The sequence below is a fragment of the Prinia subflava genome, chromosome W (genome assembly GCF_021018805.1).
Source record: "Prinia subflava isolate CZ2003 ecotype Zambia chromosome W, Cam_Psub_1.2, whole genome shotgun sequence".
Taxonomy (NCBI): domain Eukaryota; kingdom Metazoa; phylum Chordata; class Aves; order Passeriformes; family Cisticolidae; genus Prinia; species Prinia subflava.
Genome location: NC_086282.1, coordinates 1,154,122 through 1,175,306, shown reverse-complemented (window position 1 = coordinate 1,175,306; position 21,185 = coordinate 1,154,122). Strand labels below are relative to the sequence as shown.

The 21,185-nt window shown below is 41.3% G+C and overlaps 2 protein-coding genes across 6 annotated transcripts in view; one reads left to right on the top strand and one right to left on the bottom strand.

Moving 5' to 3' along the window:
- Positions 1–17,750: 17,750 nt before the first annotated feature.
- LOC134563415 (tigger transposable element-derived protein 4-like) lies at positions 17,751–19,060 on the bottom strand. Its single transcript, XM_063421330.1, has one exon. The coding sequence runs from the start codon at positions 19,058–19,060 to the stop codon at positions 17,918–17,920; it is 1,143 nt and encodes a 380-aa protein (XP_063277400.1). The 3' UTR covers positions 17,751–17,917.
- A 438-nt stretch (positions 19,061–19,498) lies between these two features.
- Positions 19,499–21,185, top strand: part of LOC134563414 (arfaptin-1) — a 46,562-nt gene continuing 44,875 nt past the window's right edge. For 3 of the 5 annotated variants that reach the window (XM_063421329.1, XM_063421327.1, XM_063421325.1), the window contains exon 1: positions 19,504–19,735. The gene's annotated coding sequence lies outside the window, so the exon portion shown is untranslated. Of the gene's footprint in view, positions 19,736–21,185 lie in introns of all 5 variants that reach the window. The other 2 variants (XM_063421326.1, XM_063421328.1) reach the window with 2 other exon arrangements.

The following is a 21,185-nucleotide window of genomic DNA, read 5'->3' as shown; positions in this document are numbered from 1 at the left end:
TGGTGAAAGGGTATGAAGAACAATATTGCCAACTTGGCAAGAAATTATCAAACCCTAAATTTCTTTTGGTTCCTAAGAGAATTTCTGTTGCTTTTTGAAAAGATTGGGTTGGTAATAGGACATGTAGGGGAAGCCTCCTGATGGGGCATTGGAGGGTTGTTTGTATTCATTCAACAAGCAGAGCCAAGAGCCTGTAGCTTTGTCTGCCTGTACTTGTATCTCTGTCCTGCTGTTGCATGTCTATAGCATTTGCCACATCTGCTCCTGCTTCTCTGCAGATGCTCACTGTACAATGCACTGAGTCTGGTCACCCTCAGCTCTCACAGGGAATTAAGTGTTTGTCTCTACTAGAATTTGAATTGTAATTCAAATTTGAATTGTTTGCCTTTGCCATGTGTTGAGTATACATGTAACACTCAGAGCGACTTTTTCTCAGAGCAGTAAAACTGATATCCATTGTGCCAGCTTTTCAAAAACAGTTTAGCAGTTGTTGGTAACATAAGTATCTCTAATTCAGATCCCAAGTTCATATTACCAAGTGTCTCTTGGTTAACTTCTGAAAAGCCATGTCAATTTTCAAGCTCATCTGACTCTTACTGAAATGTCTAGACTCTGCAGAAACTGTTCTTACACGGAAATGCTGTTTCAGCCTTGCTTTGTCTCTAGGCAAATGTCTATTTGCTTACTGAACGTCGATGGGCCCTGGGCAGGGCAGTGACAGACAGTTTACACAGATCGTGTGTCATTAGTGAAAAGAACAGGGAATATGCCTTTATTAATATTCAGCTCTTTATTAAAGTGATGAGCTCATTATTAAAGTCATCAGCAGGATTGCAGAGTCTGATCAGAGTTTTCCACACTGCTGCAGCCATCCAAAGGAGCAGGTGCTGTCCCAGTTCATCATTCCACTGCAAGCAGTAGATGCCGAGTCCTTGTTCCTATAGGAACGGCTAGGAGTTCTCTCTGGTCAACCATCAGGAAGCAGGGCGGATGAGCAGTCTGCTGCAGGGGTGCAGAGCCAGCTCTTTACCCTCAGGGAAACCTTCAAGAATTCCCCGTGGTCCAATGAAGTCACTTTGGCTGGCTGGTTCCCATTCCATCCAAACTCCTCATAGGTCATGGTGAATCTTCAAACCAGCTCAGGGGGTGCATCCACTTCGTGCTCGGCCAGGGCACTATCTAATTCTCCTCTGACGCCTCTAGCTTCTTGTCTTGGGGTCAGTTTCCCTAAAAAAACCCTCCCAGGATCCACCGGGGTGGTTTTATTTGCATATACACATGCATATGCATTTGTCCTGGTCGTAGCCGAGGTTACTCCTGCTGAATGAGGTAGTTACAAAGGACAATAGGGCTATCTAGGCATGGGCAGCTTCTTTTCACATTTCAATTAGGTAGGGAAAAGTTGCCAGGCAACTTTTCTTGAAGGCAGCTCCCCTCCCTACTCAGACTGGCTGGGGTGTGGGGGGTTAAACAGGAAAACCCCCTAGGACAGGGACAGGGACAGCCCAGCCTTTTTTTCTTTTTTTTTTTTTTTTTTTTGACCGGGAAACTTGTTCATAACAATTAGCTCTGGGGAAGAAAACTGAAACCCAAACTTGTGTCAATTTTGAAGTGGAGCTGAATTGTGGGTGGCCATTTCTTGCTATCCAGAATTCAGAAAACTTGTGGTGTTACCTCTCATAATAATTTCCATAATAATAATAATGGAAATGGACTTACAGAGGACTCTCGATGTTGATTTTTAATAAAAAGTTCTGCTTAACCTGACTTACAAATTCTCCTTGAGTTCCTGCGGGGGAATCTCAATAGACCAGGACCCTGCCTTTTAACTCCTCCTCTTTTATGTTCTAACTCCATTTCTCTATGATCTCAGGCCATATGGGCTCACTACAAAGTAGAACACAGCAGTGTCCTGCTTTAGGGCAAATTTAGGAGGAAACCTCGGAATAGGGTCCCTCTGGAAAGCAAACCCAAAAGGCCCCTCCCCCCCCAGCCGGTCCGGGAAAAGAACTTCCTTGGAGAAAAGTGGAAAAAACCTATTTATTTAACAACAAAATGCCCACAAGCATAAAGAATGAATAATATGAAACAATAAAATTTCTTGCTGCTCCGAACAGAGATGGTAAACCTGAGAAAAATCCTTGCTGTGGGTAGTTCAGCTCACTCAGTTTTTTACCAGTCCCAGTCCCTCTGGAGGTCCAGGCCCGGTGGGCCGCAGGTGCGAGCCCTCAGTGCTTCTCTGGGGTTTTCAGTCCAGAGCAGATTCAAAGAGTTCCAAGAAAAAGGAAAAAAAAACCAATCCAGGGAACTCCTCTGCCCTAGCTAGCTAAAACTAACTAAAAAGCAAAAAAAAAAAAAAAGATTTCTGTCACAGCTGCTGGTCTGTACTTCAGACGAACACAGTCCGGAGAGGGGAATGTGCAGGAGGAGAGCTGTTTTCAAAACAAACTTGGCGCTTCTTCTTTCCCTGCTTTGCTCTCAGAGCCAGTCTTAAAGGCACAGAACTCAATATACAGCACAGACAGAACAGACAATTGGGGATACAAGCATCATAAAGTCACCCTAGGATGAGCAGAAATATCTGAAGTCTCACAAACAGCTATTGAAACAGCAAAGAGCAAAAAATAAACAACAAAAGATGTAGGTTCTAATAAAAACCTTGATAGATATTAGCTGATGTTTGAGCTGGCTTTCAATCTGACTTTTTACGGCAACATTTTAACACAAACAGTCCCAAACTCTGTCTTTGCACAGGTTTTGTTTGTGGGTTTATTTTTTACAAGGTTAAAAAAAAAAAAAAGAATAAGATTCATGCTGGTGATCAGGAGTGCAAAAGAAAGGTTCAAACAAAGGCAAGACTTGAAATGACTAAGAATCGAGGATGGAAAAAATAAAATGCAAAGAGGTAAATTTAGGGAAGATAACATACTTTAGGGAAGATAACATACTTTTAACCATTATATAATCTTTGATGTAAGAGTATCATGAAGACATGCCAACTAAGATAATAAAAAAGCTGGTTGTCTCCAGAAAGAGTTAATTATTTGTTTTTGGAGGAGAGTACTGGACATGAAATCATAGAAAGGAGAGCAAGGGAGTTTGAAATGCAGTTTAAATATTAGATAGGGCCAGTAAAAGAAGAGGGAAGAAAGAGCCAAAGAGCTAAGGTTAGGGATATGACATTTAAAAATGGAAATGTAAAAGTGAAATGTGGGAAGGATGCTATATATAGGCAGGTAGGGGTAAAAGATGAAAGAGAAATAGGAGCAGTTTAAACAAAGATACTAAATGTCAAATTGAGAACTTCAAATGAACAGATCAGAAGGGATCACTGACAGAAAGAGAAAATGGAGACACCTGAGAGAGAGATTATGTTTTGTTACCAGTTCTCTTGGACATCCTGGGACTTCTGGAAAAAGCACTGCACACCATCCTCTACAAAAGGAAAAGGCAAAAAGAAATATTAACATACTAAATGTTTTCAGCTAAATGAAGCAAGGATTTGGGAAAGACACTAAATACAGCAATGGAGAAATTAGGGCCTATGATCATGAGGATGTGTACCAAGAGGGTGATGCTGCCTGATACATGAGACAATTCAAAAATATGACCTGAAAAAGATACTATTAGAAATAGGGAGTGTAAGGAGGAAAGCAACTTGCCAGAAGGTTGGGACAACAATCCTAACATTAACATTAGAATTGTCATGATATCAATGAATATAAAATGATAAGGGCAATGGATGAAAAAGAGGTGGAAGAGAAAAGAAATAGAATTTTGAATAGCAAAGTATCATATTGCATAATTTATACAGGTTAGAAATAGGAGGCACCAATGCTGCTAGAAGAAAAGCAGTGCTTTCATTAGGTTGTCTCTTTATATGCATGATACAGAGGCAGCCCCACAGCACATCTTTCAAGAGAAGTGGGTGACTTCAGATGAGAAATCCAACTACTAGATACCACATGTCTAAGTAATTCTTGAATAGTGAGTGTTTTGTTAGAACTTCTCCAGAGCAAGAACTTCTCTTTCAGCTTTGCTACTGAGCAGTGACCAGGAGAGAGGAGACATCTTAATGCCCTCCTGAGAAATCCTGGGTCCCACAGTCTTCAAACAATAAACCACGAATTATTTCATTTGGCATTTGGGGTGAGGTTGCAACATCCCATCAGACCACAACTTTCTCAGACAGATGAGTCGCTACCTTGGTGATTACAGCCAAGCGCTGGCACAGCACACAGAGCAATGCAAGCGTGCAAGGGGAGGATGCAAATCAGCCCTGGAACTCACCTCCCCAGTGACACAGCCACTACCTGTGGGCAGGTTGACAACTCACAGATTGTAGCTACCTATGGGCTGACAGGAGTGACCTGTTCCCCTTGGTGCTATTCATGCACAAGGCTGGAATGTTGTGGCAGAGGTAGCATGACATGAAAGCTTAGGAAGAATGTGATTTGCAGCTGAAATATTGTAAAACACAGAAAGACATTTTAAAAACTGTCAAAAATACGGCCCCTTCTCACTCAACAGATTGGGTAATTCGGTGTGCTATTTATTCACTTTACTGATTGCACTAATTTGCAATTTACACTTTTCCATTCTGCTCAAAGAACAGAGATGACACAGCTACGAATAAGTTGGCAAGACACTACTGGCTTCCCCACTCTGCCTTAGCCCAGATGTTGTATGCTTTTAATCATATGCAGTTAAACAGCTAGATTTGAAAAGAGAAAATTCAGCTCAGAGTAACTGTGCTACCAAGAAGGGAAATGAGCTACACCTGAATTCCTGTTTCTATAAACCAATGATGTGGTTATACCACAGTGCAGTTGTAGCAGGAAAAAGGAATCACGTCTATACCACACTGCTTTACCAGCATAAAGGCTGTGTAGAAAATCATGCTGTCAGACATGAAGTTGTTATATTTTCATCTGTTGCAAATATTTTTTTTCTGTTGTTAATGAATGTATTGACAGAAGTATGCTGTCACTCATCCCACTGCAAAAATTTCAGTTAGATTTGTTTGCTTATTAATTGACTAGGCTTGGTTCTGATTTTCAAGGAAGGGTCCCCCAAAACAGACATATTAAAACATCTAGATACAAATACTGACATCCTTGTGTAAATATAAAAACTCTTCTCTGGCCACAGCAGCATTCAGTGCCCAATGAGAACTTTGCAAACCCTTCATTTAACAAATGCCTCCCAAAAATAGGAAGCACCAGCTTTTTTTTGATATTAAAGGAATAAAATAACATGAAACACTGTCATTACATTCCATGGTTGCCCAGTCACCATACATTTCAGTTAAGTCTTGAGTAAGCCAATATTACCATTTCAATAAACACAGCCACCAAAAATCTTGAAGGTATTTTACTAATATTCTAATGTTAGAATTTAAGCTTACAAAAATATTGCACATAAAATTTAAAATCTAAATGTAAAGTCTAAAGACTCTGTGTGTTTGAGGGTATTACTCTCAAGATTTTTATAATAATGTGAAACCATTGACTCATTTACTCCCTCGATTGCCTAGCTATCAAAATGTCACAAATCTTGGATATACAGGCACACATGGATTGCTCTCCTATAAATCCCTGACTGCCTCCTCTCTTCCATTTTTGCCTAAGGATGCAAAAATTGTTATTTCCTTTTTCCATTAGGTGTGAGCAATCTTCCTTTCCGTAATAGCTTTAGAAGAAGATGTAGTTTTATAGACCTGAAAGGTATCCAGAACTGTACACACAGTAACACACACAAAAAAAATCAGTGTAGTATTTCTTACAGTTTTCAGAAACATATGCATTTTTGAAGAGCATACTTATTTTACATATTACTTATCTGAAGAATCAATCTGAGGATTTTTTTTTTATATCAAACACACTTTCCAAATATTTTTTTTCTATTTGGGCCTTGTCTAGACATCAGTTATATTTTTAAAACTTCATATTTTCAGTTCCCACTTCTAGAAGTCACTTTTGGGTTACCAAAAGCAACCTCACTTCTTCAGAACATAATCACTACTTAACCATAGCATGAAGTAGAAAAGCTACAGAGAAAAAGCACATTGTTGTCCATACTAATATTAAAGTCTTAAAGAAAACGACAGCCTTAGTTACCTGCCTTTTGTAGAAAAGGTTCTTAATTTTAAATATGGTGCAATCTAAAGCTATATTCTTCCTCTCCCTGAAATATGATATTGGAAATAGGAGGATATTAATCATAGAAATTAGGAAATGTTCATTAAAAGAGTAGGCATTCAGATGATGTGTATTGCTGCCCTTAGAAGCAGAAAAACAGATGTATATAGGAATGCAAGGATGCCTGATAAGAAGGGGAATGCTTATCAAAGCAGGAGACAAGAATGCAAGTTAACCAAAGATACTAAGATAACAGGCGCCTTGCACCCCCAGGGACAGATAAAACTGATCTTACAGCTTGAACTATGAACAGAGCATAAGTGAGCATGTACAAGGCGGCAGGGTCAAAAGTTCATCTTGAGAGGAAGACTCCTTCCTTCATCCCCAAGATCCCCAAGAAGACCACCAGAGTCAACTGCACAGGCGCAAAAGACTGATAAGCTAATTAGCATACGAAGTGGGGGGGGGAGCCAAAGGATGAATATGCATGAGGGTATTGTGAAACTCGCTATATATGTAACATTCCAGAGGATAAAAGAAAATGAAGCGAAGCGAGCGAGGGGGAGGGGGCGCGTGCCTTTGAGAATTATCTCTCATCACGCCCAGCGCTGAATAAACCACATACCTACTGTGAAAAATATGGGATGTTAATTCATGTTCTTATGGGTTATGGCATGTTAGAAATTATTATAACCACTGTATATGGGAATATAGTCTTAAGTTTCAGTCTGCCTTGAAAATTCGCTGAGACAGAGGCAGGCACCAACCTGGAATTTACATTTAGAAAGAAGACAAAGGACTTACAGGAAACCCTGACCTTCTCTTTGGCATCAGAAAAGGACACATTAAGATAGGCTATCAGTCTTCCCCTCCCTGGATGACAGAGCCATCTGAACACCGTCAGAACACCGTCATCCGAGCATAGGAACACCACCATCAGAGAACCATAATCATCAACATCTCCGGAGATGAATTTTTACCATTCATAAAATTTGGTGTCCATTCACTCACGGGAAACTAAAAATTAACACCTTGCAGAAGAGAAGGAGACTCTTTTCAGCTAAGCCAGAGACGACTATGAATTCGAATAACTAGCTTGGAAACAAAAGGACTATGAGGAAATTTTTGCCAGAGGCGGAATAAAGTGTATAAAAACTAAGCCCCAAACAAGGCCAATTCGTGAACTCAGGGGGGACGGCAGTTGGCCAGATACTGTGTCCCAGTTCACCGCTGACGATTCCCGGGTCAATCGTCAACGTATCTCCGCTGTGGGAGGTTTTGCTGAAATTCTGTAATTCGACCCTTTTTAATAAACCAAAAATTATAATTTTAATTGGACTACTGTATTAGTGTGGAAAATAGGGTTATTTAATTCATGTTCTATAAATAATTATAGACTGGAAACTGTAATATATTGTATAAAGGTATGTGTGTCTGCTCAACTCGCACGTTTCACGGACTTCTGTAAAGCACCTCTCCTGATCTCCCTGGTCCAAAAATAGAAGGTGAGAACACGAGGCACTGATGAGACAATGAACACGGACCAACCTACCCCTGCCTACGTGCAGCGAAAATTACCAGGACTTACACCAGTCGAATGCTACGTGCAAGAGGCAAAGCAGGGACTCCCACTGATCAAATGCTAGGTACAGAGGAATCATCACACACTTCTATGACGGTTAAATTACTCAAAGCAAGGACTAACTCTGGACATTAGCATTTGAATGGGCCAGGGGACCCTTTCGGGATTTAGTATAAACAAAGTTAATGGCCGGTGCTTAGTGGAAACAATGGGAGAAAGGCTGCCGAGGGGGAAATTAAGGGTATTTAAGTTAAGCCTCTAGGTGGGCAAGGTGTGAACCCAGCTAGAGACTCTGACTGCCAGGGTCCATGTCTCTGGGTCACCCTTGGCTCATTTTTTCCCGGGAGAAATTCTGTCAAGTAAGTGTCGCTGTTTGTGGGGTTTTGTTTTGTTTTTTTATTACTTAAAATTCTGTAATTTGATTCCAAATTTTGTGATTTGAATTTTAATAAACCAAATTATTGAATTTGGTAATAAATTGTCCTGGCATTTATAACAATTTTGACGCCCAACAGCGGGGCCAGTTTTGAATATTCTACGGACCCCTGCTTCTGACTGGGGGGCGCCCCGCTGTAAAAAGCGGCCTGGCAGAGCGGGTAAGTCCGAAAGAACGAACTGGCTTTACGAACCCAGAACCCACAACAGTGAAGGTATTAGGTGTTAGGACAAGCTAGCTTGGGGAGGGCTCGGGAACTCAGCAGGGGTTTTCCCCTGGAACTGCGGTATTGTTTCACTCGTAAAAGTCTAAGTGCACGAAGAATCCACGCAAGAAAAGGACCGTAAGTATAGCGTGGTTGAGTGGGGTGACCAAGTGTTTGAGAACGTATATGTGCGTGTGAGTATGTGCGTGAACGAGACGTGATTTATCACGAAGCGAGAGCGGACCTTAAGGTCGCGGTTCTGGTGCTCCCGCGAGGGACACGGCCGACCGACGGGGAAGCGATTGGAACGCGTGATATTTCGCTTCGTGTGTGAGTGTTACCCGACAGGGTGTGGGAGTCACCAGGGGTCCTGAAGGAAAGAGGACGTCCCTTTTGAGTCAGGGACTAGTAAGCCTTCTTGACCGCAACCGAGAGGGGTCCGTTAATTTTTTCGGTGGCGGTTACAGAGCCCCGCGGTTAACCGAACATCCACGGAACGGTCATCCGTTGGATCATTAAGTTAACGGCACCGAGTTCGGAAACTCGGGATTTAATTTTTTAGTATCCCATAACTTCTGTGCCACGTGGAGTATGGGATCGGATCTCAGTAGAGATCGGGAGGATTCCTTAAGGGAAACCTCAGCGGGGGCTGCTCTTGAAATCCCTCGGAAAAGTCCATTAGGAAAGTTGTTGCAAGATTGGCAAGAATGCCCGATTAGGAGAAGGGCATCTAAAGATCGGATGATTTATTTGTGTATGAATGTTTGGGGAGGAAAGGAGATAAGACCTAATCTTATATGGCCTGTGTTTAGTATTTTTGACGAATGGGCATGGGAAGCTCTGTGGGAACATGTAGCGAAGAAGAAAAGGAGAGAATTTGAGGAATTGGCATATGTTCTGTTATGGTATGGGGTACGAGTAAAGCTGTATTCTAAGGAAAGGGAAACACGGAATAAACCAGACTACGGGATAAGCTTCTCTCACGGCTCGGTGGCCCACATCCTGTCAGCCCCTACCCCTACCTCTTCCTCCTCCTCGGCCTTCTCAGTGGCAGCGTTAGCGCTGCCATCCGAGACCCATGTGGAGCCCCAAGCTCAGCGGCCACTCCAGAAACCTCCCTCCCGCTCAAGGAGATCCCCGAGAGGGAATCCTGCCCCTGTTTCTGGTCCTGACCCCGTACCTCGGCCACCGACGCTAAACTATGGAGAAAAAGAGAAGAAGGGTAAGAAAAACGAAGGGTGGAAGAATAAACCAGACAGGTATACACCAGTTAGAGCCCTGGCTAAAACCAGGACCCCCGAAGGAGATCTAGAAGAACCCGGGAGGGATTCAGGGTGGGACAGTTGGTGTGAGAGCAAGAACGGCCCGGGAGGAAAAATGGGGAAAAAGAAGCATTCCCATAAGAAATTTAAGCTAGACAGTAGAGCAAAACAGAAATTACCAAAGGTGAATTGGAATGCATTAGAGAATAACTAGTGGTGTTGGGAAGCGTGCAAATTAGAAATGTGAGAATTCACGCAAGTCTGCAAAAGGAGAAAAAGATAGAAAAAGGAATTAAAAGGAATCTTGCTTACTCTTTTCCTTGGTGGTGGTGAATCTTTACTTCAGGCTGAATACATTTTGGAGGCTCCCTAGAGTTGTGTATTTTGCTTTAAAGGGTTTTTTTTTTTCTCCTGGACGAGATCGGCGGAGGGTTTTTTGGGGTTTTTTTTCCTCTCTTCGCTAACATGGGAAGAGGAACGAAACCCGCCCCCCTTCCCCCCCGCAAGCGGCAGGGTGAGTCAGTCCATGGTTGCCGGGAGACGAAGGAAAGCGGCAGTTTTAAAGTGACTAGACGAAGCTGCCCGGGGCAGAAAACTGCAGTGTAAGGCAAAATAGGAAGCAAAAATAGATAAAAGTATTGAGAAAAGAGACCAAGAATGAGAGCTATACTTATGCGTGGGAAATACCTAGGTGTTTGTTCTTGAAAAGCTGAAAATATATCTTCCCTTTGGTTGCCTGTCTGCTGCATGTGAGGATTTCGTGCAAATCAAAAATGTTGATAGTATGGTGGATGTAGTTCGTCTATGTTTGAAACAATTGCTACATTTTGAATTCGAATTGTTAGCTTGAGCAGGGATATGGCATTTGTGTTGGCAGACAATGTATTGCAAGGGTATTGTTTGTTTAAGTTTTTCTTTTAAAAGGTTGAAGCATGTGCCCGGTGGAGTCCAAATTAAAGCTGCTGTTGAGAGGCTGGAAACTAAATCTTTCTGTCGAGATAGTGTTAGAATGGTAGTTGGAGTCAGGATTCTAGCATTAAGTTGGGAAAGTGGTATAATTCTCTGTGTTGGTAGTTACAGGTCTTTTCTTTATTCTTTGCAGTTCCTATTCTGTATGTATTTTGTCTAGTGGGAACAGGGATTCTTAATTTTAATTACTGACTCCTTAGAAGGAGATAGTTTGTGTTGTCCCTTTGATATTATGTCTTCTTTACTTGCTCCTCAGTTTGGAAGATGTGAACCTTGAAGTTGCCCTGGTGCCTGTGTTTCAGGGGTGGAGAGTAGGTGATGTATGAGAGGCAGCATTTGTGTCACCAGTGTTAAGTATGGTCGGTGTTTGCTTGTGGTCCTTCGAGCCATGTATTTAGGTTTAATAATATGCAAGAATGGATAGCAAATACAGGAGTTTTGCTTTGGGAAGTAGGCATAGGTTAACTCGAGTTTCCTTGTTAAGAGAGGCTAAGTTTGTGGAGATTTTTTTGGACTGAGGTAAAAAGCAGTAGTGTTAATGTTCTGGCAATTGCACTAGATAAAGCTGTCTGATTACCGGGGCCTGAAGTTTACAGTGACTCCTGGCTTTGGAAAACTTTCCCGAGTCTTAAGTTCTGAATTTAAGTAATGCATGGTATATTACAGAGTATTTTGATGCATTTTAACTATAGCTTTTGATGCCTTCCATCTAAAACAGATGAGTTAGTCTTGCTACTTTATTCACTTCTTTTGATAAAAACTGAGGAAGCTCAGACCCGCAATAAGTTAGAAGTGCCTGAGGCGATGCCATTTCTATATTGCTGCCAGTATTGTTCTTATAGCATCTGTATATGTCTAGAATATTTTATAAGTGGTAAAGAAGTAGACTCTGTCATTTGTGAGGTCATTTCCTTTTATTTAGTATACCTCATTTCTTTTATGACTTGTTAAAAGTATTCCCCAGAATTATGGTTGATGTCTAAAATTTTTATCTCATGTGCATTTTACTTAAGAGGCTATTCTTCAGTAGAAACATATTACCTGGAGCTAGTTTATGGGGTTTAAGGTTGTCTTAGTGTTTATTATTTTCTTGTTGTACAGAATCCATGTACCAAGCAGCCATTTTTCAGATGTATTGGTAAAACCATCCTGTTAGTTTTACTTTCTCTCTGGAACAGTACAAAAAGGATTTTTGAATTTTGTATTGAATTATTTAAATTTTGGATGATGCATTGGAATCATTTTTAAAGAAAAATTCTGGATTGTATAGTGCATTGTGTGAATAGTGAGGTGGAAATCATAGTGATCCAGGGACAAAATTGTTTTTGTGGTGAATGTGTGAAGATACTATTAGATAACTTGTTCTAATATTCAGATTTTCTGAATAGTAGACATGGCAGGGATTCTTTCTGTAAAATATTCCTGTAGTACTGGGCTGGTTTAGAATTTTGTATTAGGTACGTGTTCTTAATTGGTAAATTCAATCTGGGAAAGTTGCAGGACTTTGATGTATATTCATGATATACAACCAGGAGATAAAGTACTGATAAGAGCTTGGAAAGCGGTGTCACTAACCCTTCATTGGGAGGGACTCTTTCTTGTCCTTTTAACTACAGATACAGCCATCCGAACGGCTGAGAGAGGTTGGACACACGCCTCCAGGGCTAAGAAATTAACAGCCCCGAGGGAAAATCCCGAGTGGAATGTCATCTCTTCCCCCGGAGATCTGAAGGTCCGGCTGCACCGAGGATGCCACCGCCCTGGAAAACATCAAGCCGCAGCCTAAAGGAGCCTCAAAAGAAACTTTGTAACCACTCAAAAAGGAGAACTAAAAGAGGGAAGGGTAACCCGAAAGAAGGTATTTCTCCTTGGTCATACAATCTTAGAAATTACGGTCTGCTGGGAGTAGTGTGGGTTAATCTGGCAAATACCTGGAATTCGGCCGGCAGGGGGGGATAGAGTGCAAAAAGCATAGAAGTGGAGAAATTGATCCAGTGAAGCTCCTATTGTGACAAAAGGGCAACTCAAGTCGTCCAGGGAAAACAACCCAGCAGAAAATGAAGGAAGGATCAGGAAGGGGGTCCAGGCAACCTGTTCCTGCTGTGAGAAGAACCCAGAAACCAGCCGTTGGTCGCAACCCAATGGGCGTTGGTCTAAACAGAGGAACTCGTCTGTGGACTTCCCTACTGATCATAAGCTTAACTGTAATACCTACAAAGGGTCAGTACAATGAAACTGGACTCAGCCTGGGGATTCCTAGAAAGGACGGTCTTAAAGTTGACATAATGTCCAAAATGGAGCACCCTCAAAAGGGAAATCTGGATACGGGAAGAAAATTGATTAAAAGAAATTCCAGCCCACAGACCTTGTCTAAAGATTTGTGGCCAGAAATACCCTCTTCTTTCAAGAGTACCCCCTCAGAATGAACCTTGGAGGGAGCGGTAATCACATGCAACCTGGCTCAAATAGAAGAAGCTGGAATGAGAATCCACGAATTTCTAATCAGTATACAAATTGAATTAAAAAGACTGCAGAGGGTAATGGGACTGGTGGGAGGCAACACTCAGAAAAATAAAACAAATTTAATTTGGACCGAAATAGAAAATTGGACAAATGTGCAGTCAAAAAGGGTGGACTGTCTTATAAAAAGGGAAGAAGAAAATAGGTTAAGCAAGCTAAAGAATCCGGACACCTGTTTTCCAATGTGGGGGTGGATAATAAAAGGGGGAGGAGGGATAATAGGATTATGTGCTATGGGAATGATATGGATCCTGGTAAATCCCAGATTTACCATGAGAATGGGACCTTTTAGAAGTATGAATACAAAGAAAAATCAACGAAAAAGGGCTGCTCAGGTTTTAAAAAGGTTTGAAATACAATTCGGGAAAAGAATGTTAATGGGCAGTAATAGAGGAGAACAATTAGGCAAAATGCAAAACATGAATTAAAATTGTTGAAAAAAAAAAGAAATGGGGGAATTGTGGAAAATAGGGTTATTTAATTCATGTTCTATAAATAATTATAGACTGGAAACTGTAATATATTGTATAAAGGTATGTGTGTCTGCTCAACCCGCACGTTTCACGGACTTCTGTAAAGCACCTCTCCTGATCTCCCTGGTCCAAAAATAGAAGGTGAGAACACGAGGCACTGATGAGACAATGAACACGGACCAACCTACCCCTGCCTACGTGCAGCGAAAATTACCAGGACTTACACCAGTCGAATGCTACGTGCAAGAGGCAAAGCAGGGACTCCCACTGATCAAATGCTAGGTACAGAGGAATCATCACACACTTCTATGACGGTTAAATTACTCAAAGCAAGGACTAACTCTGGACATTAGCATTTGAATGGGCCAGGGGACCCTTTCGGGATTTAGTATAAACAAAGTTAATGGCCGGTGCTTAGTGGAAACAATGGGAGAAAGGCTGCCGAGGGGGAAATTAAGGGTATTTAAGTTAAGCCTCTAGGTGGGCAAGGTGTGAACCCAGCTAGAGACTCTGACTGCCAGGGTCCATGTCTCTGGGTCACCCTTGGCTCATTTTTTCCCGGGAGAAATTCTGTCAAGTAAGTGTCGCTGTTTGTGGGGTTTTGTTTTGTTTTTTTATTACTTAAAATTCTGTAATTTGATTCCAAATTTTGTGATTTGAATTTTAATAAACCAAATTATTGAATTTGGTAATAAATTGTCCTGGCATTTATAACATTAGCATTTATAACACTACTTTAAAACTCGCTTTGCCTCTGAGTTTTAGAGTCTTTCCACACATCATCCCTGTAAAAGATACCACCCCAAGATCTAAAAAGCCAGTGTCCTGGTGGTTTACCCAGAGAATGTAAAGAAATCTTCAGCTCAAACTGTGTGCCCAGGCTAAACTGACAAACATTGACACAGCGCACTGCTTCCTTTTGAAAGCTATAGTGTTAGAATGTAAAGTGTTTGACTTACAGAACCAGTTTCAATGAGTGCATTTTAGCTTGGTTTCTCAGAATGAACTAGGAGGCTAGTCCTAGTTCATATATTCTCTAAAGATACAGGATTTTGACAGGCTGTAATTTTTCAAAGCAAGTTCCACAACTCACCTTCAAAATCCAGGCCAAATTAGTAAATCCTTCCTGTTGTTTTCATGAAGGGAGTATGACAACACTCAGTAATTCACTTCCTTCCTTTCCAGCGAATGATGTAATTTCCCCTCTCCTGATTTTCTAAGCCTCTTCTTGCAAAAGTTACACTTCTTGTAGAGTGAACCCTTGTTTAACTAAGATTTGCTGCTTACATACGTGAGCCTTTCTCATTCAGATCCAACACTTTCATACTCTGAATTCTCTCAGAAGGAAACAGCGTTTCTTTATCCGGAACCCAGAGCAGTGAGGGCCACATGGAGTCAAATCATAACAACTTACACATTTACTATATGGATAAGAAAACTTCCCTAAACTTGCATTTAGCAGGACAAGCTGTTGCAAAGTAATAGATTTTAGATTGAAAGATTATTACAGGTGTGAAAAATGTGAAATGATTAATTCATGTTCTTATGGTAAATTGGAAAACTATAAAATTGTATAAAGTTGTATTGGGTAAAAGTCTATGTTTTAGGAGACCTTGCAGCAGATGGTGAAACTAACAACCCTGAAAAAGCAGACGCCTCCATTCAGAAAGGAACAAAGGATTTTCCAGGAAAGCCTGCAGCCTTCTCAAGTACCAGGAGGAGACCTATCAAGATAAGGTGGCACAGCAACTCACACCTTGGTTGCCACCTTCACAGACTATCAAGCAACATCATCCATATCTCGATCATTCATCAACCATAAGGATCTATAGAAATTGGACATTAACATATGAACTGAGAAAAGAACTCTTTTCTGCCTGGTCGGGGAAACTCCTGAATTTGTATAGCTAGTCGGGAAACAATGGGAAATATGGGGAAATATTGCCGAGGGCAGAATAAAGTGTATAAAAACCAAGCCCCGAACCGGGCAAATTTGTGAACCGTTGGGGAAGATAGCAGACTGCCAGGTTCTGTATCTCACGGTTCACCCTTGGCATTTTCCCGGGAAAAACTCTGTCAAGTATCTCCGCTGTTGGTGGGTTTATCGAAATTCTGTGATTCGATCTTTAATAATAAACCAAATTATTATTTTAATTGGAATATCGTATTGGCATTTATAACAACAGGAAAATTATCTACAGATGTCTGTGGTATTTAGATGAACTTCAAATAAGCTTAGTCAGAATAGAAAGTACTTTGCATAAGCTTGTTCTAAAGTATTTAAACAAGCAGAATGTGACAGATTGGCACAGATTGTTAATTTAGAAGATTTTGCAACTGTATTTTAAAATAGTAAATACCTAGACAAGATAATTCAGAGGAGTACCTTTTTCACAGAATCTATAAATCTCCACGTAGGGCTTTATTTATCGGGATTTCAACAGAAATTTCCTATTTAATCAGAATATCCTTTGGACGAAATTCACATAATATATTTCACAACAAGAAACCAGAAGTTTGTGGGGGTTTTTTTTGGAAGGGGTTCTAGTAAAATGTTCATACAGCCAAAAGCTTTTTCTCAGCAACCCTAATATTTTCACTGTCTTCCAACAATCTGATACATTTTCTGAAATGATTTCACAAATGGATAAAGTGTCCTACACCAGAAAAAAAAAGCAAACAAAGCTATAGCCAAACTATTTATTTAAAACTGAAGATTCACATATGCATGAATTTTTTTCTCATGGTTTAATTATAAGCAGCATAATAGGTTTTTTATTACGCAGGCTTCCTAAAGAGTGTCCATAAAATATTTTCTTCTTCCTCTAAATTAAAGAAATTATCTCCACCTTTTGAAAAAAAATTTAAATTGGTAGATATGGAAAAGATTTAAAATAGGTTTTGAAAAAAGCCAGAAGGTTGTCGCACTGGTTTTGAAGACTTTTCTAAGCCTTCTGTATTGTTCTTCATATTGGAGTCAGAATTTTTACTTTATCACACTTTGTACTATAAACAATGGCTATGTTTTGCTCTTTCATTGTTTACATATTTTAGGTGGAAGAGAACACTGATTGACAGTTGGATTGACCAATGTGGTTTGAGAGGTGGAATTCCATCCTCTAATCCACGGGCACCATAGGAAATGTATAAAATTGAGTTTAGTAAATAAACTCGCCCCTTTTCCTGCTTTGTTCACCAGCGTGCCCTCGTGCAGTTCTTTGCGTGTCATCTGTGACAGACGGTCATATATACTGTGGATTTTGGCTCTGATATGATTACATTGTTTGAAATGCATATTCAAAGACATGTGAATGTACCGTGATTTACACAACTTCACACGGCAATCATGCAAACAGCACCCTAGTTAATGGGACTTATAGTGATAAACCACATTAGTGCAATGAATCCTACAGCAAAGCCTCCAGGTACTGAAAATAAAACGAGCTCAGTGAGGTTTTTACTGCAAATACTGTTTTTTTTCTGAATTTACTGTAGAAATACATGGAGTTGCACAGAAAACCCTACATCAAATCTATGCACCAAAAAGGCTGAAAAGGAGAGAATTACCTTCCTTTTTGACCTCTTCAAAGACCAAGTAAATGTTTGTTTGTCTTTTGACTCTTGGATAAATAATTATGCCATTCGAGTGTATCCACACATGAGCAGTTTTAAGAAAACAAAACAACACATTCAAAGCTGTGGTAACTTTCTGCTGTTCATCATCTGCTGCAAGAGTAAATGATGGCCAGAATTCTTTATGAAGGGTGAAAAATATTTCATGTATTTTCTGTGTTAGTCAATTTTGTGTTTATGTATCAAAAGCACCAAGGTCATAAACATTTACTACTCCACTGTCAAAACGCCAAAAACACTGGTGAAATTATTGATGTGTAGAAGTTCTATTCTCTTCTTGAATAAAGAATTTCAAGTGGTCAACAGTTTATCCTGAGTGCACCAAACTGCTCAAAGAATTTCTCTTGCTTCCACTGTACTTACTACAATTAGCATTTTAAGGGTTCAGCTTACTCCCTCTCTCCACCTCAAGTATGTGTTATTTGCTCCTGATTTTGTGAAAAACTTCAGTTCATAGCCCTTTTTTCATAGTTTTGTTATGTTCATCTAGGCACCTGAGCAAAACACACCAGAGAACATTTCAGCAATGCTTGTTATTAAACTGCCTACCTTTGATTATAAAATTTATTTTTTTCCAATTACATACTTTCCCACTTTGCTAAAATATTTATTCACATGTTACATGTTGAATAAAATTCTCCAAGTCAGCTAGGGAATCGTAAAGAGAATCATCTGTGTCTGGACTTCTGAGAAACTTTCAAAGGGTATCTAAAGCATTCAAAGCCTCATTTTTGGATGGTAAAAGCTGTTTAGCTCCCTGAAGTCGATCACCATCCTTATCTTCATCACCAACAAATGTCTCAGTTTTATCTGATGCACTTTCTTTGGCACACATCCTTTCATTATTTGTGGGCACTTCATAAGTTATCAAGCCATCACCTAGAGCTGCATATTCTTCCAAAGACAAACCTTCTGGGAACTCTACTGCAGATGTCCGTGCATGTGCAATCAAATCAAAATCACTTTCAACCTCATTGTGATTATCATTTGTCTCAGTTTCTAATTTGAAAGTTGCTCCATTGTAACTTTTTACAATAGTCTCTGGTGTTACTTCCCTCCAGCACAGGTACAGCATCTCAATTTCATCAAGAAGGATCAGCATAAACTCTTTATTACTTTCAACACAGTCAACAAATCTCTTGATAAGACAGTGCTTGTATTTAACCTTCAGACTTATGATAGTCCTTTCTTTCATAGCTATATATGAAGAAGAGTCTGGAGGAAAGAACACTAATTTGACAGACTTCAGGTTCTTGACTTCTGTGTGAGCTGGAAGAGAATCAACAACAATAACCACTTGGCACTGCTGTCCTTGAAATCTGTTATCGAGTTTATGCATCCACTGTTCAAAGAGTCCTGAAGTCATGCACACCCTATCATTTGCTTCATAATCCACTGGCAGCGATTTCACATCTTTGAAAGAGCGTGGACTTTTGCTTCTTCCTATAATGAGCAGTGGGAGTTTCTCAGAGCCATCCATATTTGTACCCACCACTACAGTGATGCTCCCTTTGCTTTGTTTACCTACAGGACAAGTTTCCCCTTTAAATGCAAACGTGTTATGTGGTAACATCTGATAAAACAACCCAGTCTCCTGTATGTAAAACACATTTTTTGGCTGATAATAATTTACATAATAAAGAAACACATTTTGGTACCAAAGAGTTGGAGCACCCACTGTAGATGTAGCAGCTGCTTCTACAGGCTGAGCTCTGAAAACTAAACCATACCTCGACTTGAAACGATCGAGCCAGCCACTACTGCATTTAAAATCAGTGTCCAAGCTTCTGGGCAAAATCATTCGCCTTAAGGCGCAACATAGGGCCATTGACCGGTACATTCAAGCACTGTGCAACTCAGTACCACTTCATCAATGCCTCCTCCGGGTCGGCATAAAAAGCAGTCCTCAGTCTTTTCCTTTTAGGATCAAACCGTAAAGTTTCAAAGGCTTCCAAAACTTTTTCCTTATTCTTCTTAATCGAAGACAGGGAGTTCCTCTTGATGCCATACTTGGCTGCAATGTCCTCCTTTTTCTTGCCGCTCTCCGCGGCGCTTATGTCAATTTTCTCCTCGATAGATATGGTTTTTTCCTCCTCACTGTGTGTTCGGGCAGAGCCTCTGCCATGGCACCGAGCAGCGTCTCCCAGGCGCGCTCATCCGCGCCCGCAGCCGGGCAGGCTTCCTCTGTGCCGCTCCGGCTGCTTTCCCGGCCGGCGGCCCGACCTCACGGGCACGGCACTCGGCGGGGCTGGAGCAGCCTCCTGGGCGGTGCTGGCGGTGGTTGCAATGGCTGCGACCATAGACATGACGGCCAAGAGAGGCCGCCGCCGTCATCCCCTTTCCGGCCCGGCGCTTCCGGCTCCTGCTGCCACCGGGGAAGGAAGAAAATAAAGCTTGAGAGGGGCCACCGGCGCCGCCCCGCCCGGCCTCCATCGTCACCCCTTCCCTCCCTTCGTCCTGCCCTTCCGTCCCCCGCAGCACGACGCCCCTGGGGCCGCAGCGGCGTCGCCGGCAGGTGAGGACTGGGCCGGGGCAGCCTCTGGGCCCGGGTTCGGGGAGGGCCGGGTCGCGCCTCCTGCTCCGTCCCGTCCGACGTGTCACCCCGCGGGAGCGGCCGCCCTTCCCCGGGCAGCACCGGCAGTGTCCAGCGGATCGGGGTCGGCCCGGCTCGTACGCCCCGCTCCGGGGGTGCTGGGCGGCCGGACAGGGAGGGCAGCGCCCGAGCTCGTCTGTGTTGTTGGAGGAAGAAAACTGTAGATGCTGTGTAAATTTTGTGCCCCTGGGAGTTATTCCACACCCTGGCAATTACTGTTTTAAGTGTGCCAATTTGTGTTTTGTTTACTGTTCTTAAAGCATGGAAATTCTGTGGTGTTGTGTGACAAGCAGGTGTTGCATGTGGTATTGTCTCCAAACTAGAGGCAGTTTTTCCAGTATTTCTTATAGTACCTCTCTAATAGGTTATTTTTAACCCAAACCCCCTAATAGCCTTTCCTCTTGCATCAAAGTCTTTGGAGGGGATAATTCTGAACTTTCAGCCCAGAATGTAGTTTCAGTTTCTCACGTGTGTTTTTTATGCTTGGTGGAAAAGGTAGCAAGGAGTTATCACTTTGCAGTCGGTGGCTCTGTTACCTAAGAGTTGATTATCTAGAAAAGATAACAGAAGGGTTCTTTTTGCAGGGCCGGAGAAGGATCTTATTTGATCAATGCAACTCCAAAACTTTCTGAATCGTGTGTATGTTTATGTAATTGTGTGTGTATGTACACACACAGTTAAAATGTCAGGAATAAGAAACACAGAAGAGCATTAGATCGGAAAAACTGGAAACTGAGGCAGTAGCTTGATTAGCTGCTTTTTTCTGATTTGGTAGAAGTTGAAGCCATAATGGGAGCCCATGGCTTAGCGAATCTGGAGACAAGCAGAGTATTAAAGTGTTTAGGGTCAGGTTGCCGTGGCATGGAGTGTGAAAGTCAGCAGCAGCCCTGTTCTCCAGTCTCTCTCTCCATCATGTCTTCTAACTCCCAAGCATAATTAGATCTTGCAAGTGGAGCAGCCAGGGAATTCAAGAGCATTAAGAGGAAACTATGGTGTGATTGCAGCAGGAAGTGTTTAATACAGTTCTTTACATTTTTTTTTTAAAGTGGTTGATCCCTATCTTGTCAAGAATTGGTGAAAATGCTCTTAATTAGAAATTGAAATTAGGAAAACATCTATAAAATGGTCATTTTTCCACCAGCACTGGGATTTTCTGCAGTGTTACAAAAATTTACATTATGCAGTTAAGTAGTAAGACAACAATAAAAGTGTGTAATAAACTTCATTTTAGACAGATGATATCTTGCTGTTGCCTTATTGGCAATTAATTTAGGAGAAAAGTAAGTGAAGGAGCCAGTGCATCCTGCTGTGAAAAGCAGATCTGATTGTTGAGAATCCCATGGTTCTTATTTCTGAGATCATCAATTATTTA

What these genes read in the sequence shown, in the direction of transcription:
- LOC134563415 (XM_063421330.1), bottom strand. Translation starts at nt 19,060, where the DNA reads ATGTACCGGTCAATGGCCCTATGTTGCGCCTTAAGGCGAATGATTTTG.